At 34.1% G+C, this 7,537-nt stretch overlaps 1 protein-coding gene across 1 annotated transcript in view; it reads left to right on the top strand.

The window, feature by feature from the left end:
- The first annotated feature begins 253 nt into the window (after positions 1–253).
- The window catches only part of LOC110454840 (NXPE family member 4-like), a 29,462-nt gene continuing 22,178 nt past the window's right edge, over positions 254–7,537 (top strand). The window contains exon 1 of the mRNA XM_021504578.1: positions 254–537. Within this exon, the coding sequence (XP_021360253.1) occupies positions 458–537 (80 nt within the window). The 5' untranslated portion in view covers positions 254–457. The remainder of the gene's footprint in view (positions 538–7,537) is intronic.

Below are 7,537 nucleotides of genomic sequence, written 5' to 3'. Positions count from 1 at the left end.
GAAATATCAATAACCACGGTCACATACGGTCGCATTGAGCGAAGGCGTTGATAAGTTGTTATAACTTGTGCCTAATCCCTTGTCTAATTTTGGCAATAAATATGTTTAAACTAAACTAAACTCATTGAGCCACGAAAAAGATTATAACGACTGCGGTTACCGAATACATAATTTCTTACCTGTTCGCTTACCTATAGTCATGTACATGTGCGTCTGCACGCTCTGACATACCCTATACGCTACGTGCCATATAAAATTATCTTTAAAAGGACCCTTGTATTTGCTTGTCTAGGTCTCTGCCAACACTATTTCACCTGTGTTTAAACCTGTGGTTTGATTCTTTATTGCCTCCGGATTTTAAAAATGAAAAAGAACAGATCTAATTATCCTAGCTGTAATCAATATGAAGTGATTTTTATGGTCTAACTACACGATCGTCAATTACGCCATAGCTAAAATGGACAAGCGTTCTGTATTTGTTGGACTCGTAATTTGTGTATTGATATTAGTGATTTCATTGAACTTTGTCTTGTACAGGTAAGTTTTTCATTCTTTATCTTTTCTAACACTAACTAGTTTATTGTTTTTAAAACATGTTACATTGTACATGAAATCCTTTGCGTGCTATCACTATACATGTTCATTGAATGGGCAAGTAAATGTGTTGCTGACCACGCCTAAATAAAATTGACTATAGAATAAAACTGCTTCCGTATTCTAATGCCATTGTGANGGGGGGGGTTGGATCCTCTTGACGACTAGCCAAAAGCAATTTTCGATGTTTCTTTTCAGACTCCTAAGAAAGGACTAAACTATTCCTTTATTATCTGATATCAAACTTAAATATGTTCTAATTAGTAATAAACTATTTCTGTAATATCTGATTTTGATATTGAACAGCATTAAAAGGTTTTATTCAAACTTTGCGTATTCATTAAAAGACTAAGAGAAAAGTTTTCTGTTGGAGAAAAAAATCAGTAGATTGTACAGGACCTGACATACATGTATGATGAAAACTGAAATGTTTTAGCTCACATTAAGCACAGATGAAGTTTTTTTGTCTACAAGAAATGTAAAATGCATATAAATTTATTTACTACATGTAAAAAAAGCAGAAAGAAAAGAAATTGACCAAATAAAATTCAGTGAAGAGATAAGTTCCCATTCAAAATAAAAAAAAAGAAATTATCTTTTTTTTTATTATCTTTTTTTTTATTTCAATAATTTTACAACCTAGTTCAATTGTTGGATCATCTGTATAACCACGTTTATATGTCACTGACATTTTTGATTTATATATTTTAAAGCTCCAGATTAGACAGGTTTAAGATTACCACAAGTTCGGATGATATTTGTTTTCATTTATTTTCTACACTATGATTGAACAGTCAGACACACGTACCACTCCCATTGACATACTGTGACGCATTTGTTTTTATTATTTTCCTAGACCTGTAACGATGTTATCGAAATATTGAAAACGATTTGGCAGATACAGCTCCCCTGTGGGATACAATTATCCCTAATTTCACGTACATGAGGAATTTCCTTTAGTTAAAAATTCTCATAAAACTGGTTCCTTCTTATGAATTTCCCCTCTTTAGATTTAATATTTAAGTTTATTCAATTAGACCACATTTGTAAGTATTGAGTAATGTTACTCTTTCACTAACCTGTATTTGTGTGGTACAAATAAATACTCCTTATTTTTTGTTGTTGTAAACAAATAACTCCGATACAAATTAATGTGTTCTTAAATTGTAATTAATTGTGCTGCATAAGGTGTCTTTTTCACACTCAGATATAAATTAGCGTGTTTTTAAATTGTAATTTACTGTGCTGTATAAGACATATATTTTATGTAATTTTCCTTAGTGTTATCAGTTTAAAGATTCAACATTTACATTAAACCTAATTACAACAAATATTTCCAGGTCCATTTCATTCATACAACATTTAATTATCTTCTAAATAATTTGCTCGTTATATGTGTGCGTGATGAACGATTTTTTTATATTGCACAATTCCTTCGTATTCACAGATGATGGAAATATAACCAATTTAAAGAAGGAGGGATTTATTCAATAGTAGGGCTTCACATATTTGAAACCACATCGTTTTACAAGGGGCATTTTAAAATGAAACGATATTCGTCCTCGATGTCATTAAGACACATAGGGCAAGCTGACGTGGAACATTTCTGTGTCTGCCCGATTCGATAAGAAGACAATGTGAAGATAAACGTAATCTAACAATAGCCTTTTTTTAGTTAGCAGGAATTGGTTTTGAAAGATAAGTTTGCAATGCAACGCGATCTACAACATGCCTGTATGAAACACGTTTGGCGACGAAACAAAATTTAAATGCTCACACTCTTGCTTGAAATTGTCTAACAAACGTTGTTTTTACNGGGGGGGGGGGGGGGGGGGGGTGTTTCCAAAATGGCCCCTCCTTTGTTTTCAATTTTCTTTTGGTGAGGTGTAGACATAAACCTTATCACAACAAAAACACCTATTAAAATAAAAATGAGTACTTGGTACGTTTTTCGTAGAAGCATAAAACTGAAATTCTCAAACAGTCGAACATTTCCCCAAAAGACGAATGTTGTCAAATTAACAATGGATTGATGTATCATTCAACCAAAACTAGGGATCATATGCTACAGTTTATATGTAAAAATCTCTTGCTATGGTGAGTTGGGGTGTTCTCCGAGTGCCAACATATTTACCAACAATAGGCAGGTGTTGTTTTACGAAACAATGGAACTCAATTATATACTGTTTCATAAATGTTGGATTTCACCTGTGAATACCTGATATGGTACCATACGACACACTCTCCTGTATTGCTATTGCTATATTTGGTCCGTATCAACAATTATGGATTACTTGTACCCTTTTCAGTTGTAGCATCATATCTACTGAGATGTTTCCTTATATTTTGAAGAAAAAAAAACTGGAATTGGAATGAAATATTCCAGTATCCGTGTTTAATAGTACTAAACTTTTCCTTTATTATCTGATTTTGATATCAAACTTAAATCTGTGGCCATACGTAAAACCCTATTTCTGTAATATCTGATTTTGATATTTAATAGCATTTAAAGTTAAAATTCAAACTTTGCGTATTCATTAAAAAAAATAGGAGAAAATAAAGTTTTCTGTTGGAGAAAAATGTGATGTAAAAAATTCGGAAAATTTACATTTATGAACCTCTACGTGTATACTTGTTATAGTCAATAGTATAAATAATTTTTGCTTTATTTTAATGAAAACTAAAATCTCAGAATTAAATTTCAATACAGCTATAAATTACAGGTGGATATAACTAAACAGGTTACAGGTCACAGTTATAAAGTTCAATCGGTAGATTGTGCTGGACCTGACATTCATGTACGATGAAAACTGAAATGTTTTAGCTCACATTAAGCACAGATGAAGTTTTTTTTACTAAAAGAACTTTAAAATGCATATAAATTATTACTAAATGTGAAAAAAAAGCAGAAATAAAATAAAATTGACCATATGAAACCCAGTAAAGAGATAAATTCTCATTCAAAATACAAAATTAAGAAATTATCTTTTTTTTATTTCAATAATTTTACAACCTAGTCCAATTGTTGGATCATCTATATTACCATGTTTATATGTCACTGACATTTTGATTTATATATTTTAAAGCCCCAGATTTGACAAGTTTAAGATTACCACAAGTTCGGATGATATTTGATTTCATTTATTTTCTACACTATGATTGAACAGTCAGACACACGTACCACTCCCATTGGCATACTGTGACGCATTTGTTTTTATTATTTTCCTAGACCTGTAACGATGTTATCGAAATATTGAAAACGATTTGGCAGATACAGCTCCCCTGTGGGATACCATTCTCCCTTATTTCACGTACATGAGGAATTCTGGTTCCTTCTTATACATTTCCCCTCTTTAGATTTAATTAATTAATTTTCATGTTTATTAATTTTTTCAATACTGTCACTTTCTTTTAAGACCACATTTGTTAGTATTGAGTAATGTTACTTTTGATTCAAATAAATACTCCTTATTTTTATTGTAAACAAATAACTCCGATACAAATTAATGTGTTCTTAAATTGTAATTAATTGTGCTGCATAAGGTATCTTTTTAACACTCAGATATACATTGGTGTGCTCTTAAATCGTAATTTACTATGCTGTATAAGGTATATTTTTATGTGATTTTCATAATTAAATTTACCTGGAACAGTTTACTAATGTTATCAGTTTAAAGATACAACATTTACATTAAACCTAATTACAACAAATATTTCCTGGTCCATTCCATTCATAGAACATTTAATTATCTTATAAATAATTTGCTCGTTATATGTTTGCGTGATGGACGATTTTTCTAAATTGCACAATTCCTTCGTATTTTTAAAGACGGTTGGATTTATTCGATAATAGGGCTTCATATATTTGAGACCAGATCGTTTTTCAAGGGGCATTTTAAAATGAAACGATATTCGTCCTCGATGTCATTAAGACACACAGGACAAGTTCGAAGCTGACGTGGAACATTTCTGTGGCTGCCCGATTCGATAAGAAGACAATGCGAAGATGAACTTAATCTAACAATAGCGTTTTTATAGTTAGCAGGAATTGGTTTTGAAAGATAAGTTTGTCATAGACCATCTTGACAGGAGCAACAAACTATCGGACTACCAGCATGGTTTTCGACAACGCCGACCTTGTGAGTCACAACTCGCCATCACCACCAGTGCTATGACTTATAGTCTCATCCCAGGTTGATCTGGTTGTATTGTATTTTTCAAAGGCCTTTGCCATGTCCCTCATCGAAGACTAGTACGGAAGTTACAACACTACAGATTTGACAACAGAGTGGTAATGTGGATACAATGCTTCTTGAGGAGTAGAACTCAATAAGTTGTAGTTGACGGTGACGTATCCACAACAGAGTGGTACTGTGGATACAATGCTTCTTGAGGAGTAGAACTCAATAAGTTGTAGTTGACGGTGACGTATCCACAACAGCAGATGTCCTATCCGGGGTACCACAAGGGACAACAATAGACCCGATCCTGTTCCTACTTTAAATCAACGACATTGTTGACAACATAAACAGCACCATCCGTATGTTTGCCGACGACTGTCTCCTTTATCGAGAGATCAACAACCAACACGACCAGTAAATATTACAGACATATCTAGATTTCCTGCATGAGTGGTCAGTGAAATTGCAGATGGTTTTCAACACCAAAAAGTGTAACTCTATGATAGTTACACTTGCCAGGAAGCACAGACATGCCAGTACCTATACTCTAGGATGGGACCTGCTGAAACAGATCAACGAAACACCGTACCTCGGAATCACCATCAACAGTAACGTGAGATGGAATACTCAAATAGGAAATGTAACATCAAAAGCCTATCGTGTGTTAGGAATGCTAAGGAGAAACCTTACTTCGGCTCCACAGAACATCAAGGAGTAGGCTTACAAGATCATCGTAAGACCGAGGTTGGAATATTGTAGCGCTGTCTGGAGCCCCCACACTCATAACAACATCAACATACGGATCGGAACTTCGGATTATTGATTTTTATTTATTTTCCGAGCATTAATGTTACTTAAATTTAACGTATACCAAAATTTATAGTTTTTGATGATTTGAATGGTAACATGACATAATTTTGCCTTTTACTAATTAAAGTATGAAAAGGCAAAATAGGGGTGGGGGACGGAGTTCTGACTTCAAGCAGAGGTCTACATATATTATAGAGATTGGCAACTTGCTCTTGACCTTACCATTGGTCACGGTAACCGGATGTCATATCGCGAGTTACGCTTCACCTGCGCCATATTGGATATACGTTTCGCTGCATTCAATAATCCTGTCCTGTTAATTATGCCGTGAGAAAACATCGAAAATTAACGTTTTATTAAACCCGTAGCTAGCTGAGATTTCCATGCGATTTGGTAGTACTCTATTGGATGTAAACTTGAATAAATAAGTCTTGAAAACACCAACCATCGCAAGGTTGCAGATTCTGGCTACAGGAGAACAAGGACTCCGTTTTTGTTCTTTAGACAATTTCAAAAAAGTCTGCAGATGTTTATTCTTACATAATATTTCTAGCCAGCTTTTTAAAATGAGGTTGTTATAATACTTTCAAAGTTTTATAATTTAGCTCTGAAGATACAGTGTTTTCAGAATAAACAAATAAGAATGGCGGCTGTGATGTGATGTGAGGGTTAATTCCTTTCATGACATACGCACTCCGTTCCCGTTCCTTATTGAATATGTCTAGGATATGTGACATGTTGACACGAACTAACGAATACATGATCAAATTTCCACAGGTAACACATGGACCAGACTCTCGTCACCAGGCTCGATATCATTCTGCTTCGACATGTTTTTTAGCTGTCAAAAGAGACACTCAGAGACCCGGTTCCGCGTGATTGCGCAGCCACAACCCGAGTATCGCGGCGTATCTAATTTCAACTGCCTGAACAAAATGGGTGTTTTTGCGAGATCTGCGCGAGTTGCCAATCTCTGTAATATATACGTCTCTGCTTCAAGTTAGCAAAATTGCTAAATCTTTATCGGGAGCCCCACTATTTTTTTATACTTATCGAAAAGCATATACACTTGGCTGTCTTCTGTCAAAGTTTTATAAAATTGATATGGGTTTTGATAACATTTTTGCTTGTTTCTAATGCGTTTGTTCGATGAAATTTGTCAAAAATTGCATTTTGAAGAGAATGGACGGCCACGAAAAATGCATAAATATAGCAAATATAATTATTTTATTTTTTTTGCTTTTGATAGTACATCACGGAATGTCTACAAAACATGCAACTTGGTTGTAACTCAAATTTTTCGTAAATATTATAGAAAACATATTTTTACTAAATTTTCATATTTTTGGGAAAACTTTAAGAAAAATGGCTACCTTACAGCTCAAATATCTCAACAAGTGAGTCGAGAACCCCTTTTTATCTTTTCATATATGGAATCTACGTAAATAAATGCAACACAATAAGCCTAATTAGACTGAAATGACATGCTTGTTTTCAAAAGGATGGACCCACCTTAAGGGGGAAAGATGGCTGCTCTTTTCGGAATCACACCAACCAATCACACCACATGTTTCGGCACGTGGCTGAAGTCAATCTCATAAAAGTAACTCTTAGAAGCTCGGAAATGGCGTGTGGTTTTGAAGAAAACGGATGTCATGTCTGCAGAAGGAGAGTAACTTTTACGTGAATGTAGGATGTTTCTGAAAGAAAAACTTTCCATCTTTCCAACGGTACTAAACTTTTTTTTTGTACGTCAACCAGAAATGTGGTTTTTTTATGCAAGAAAGATAGGTGGGGTTGATTTTTCGACATCGATAGCTTTTCACCCTTCTCGTATGATATCATGATAGGGGATGGCATTTTAACCGGAATTTAATCTAAATCCATAAAAAGCAATAGGTTTCTCTGAACACCTAATTTAATGTCAAGATATAGCTGTAACAAATTCTGAG

Source organism: Mizuhopecten yessoensis, unplaced genomic scaffold (assembly GCF_002113885.1).
Source record: "Mizuhopecten yessoensis strain PY_sf001 unplaced genomic scaffold, ASM211388v2 scaffold8071, whole genome shotgun sequence".
In the NCBI taxonomy this organism is placed as follows: Eukaryota; Metazoa; Mollusca; class Bivalvia; order Pectinida; family Pectinidae; genus Mizuhopecten; species Mizuhopecten yessoensis.
This window is presented reverse-complemented; position numbering and strand designations above follow the sequence as displayed.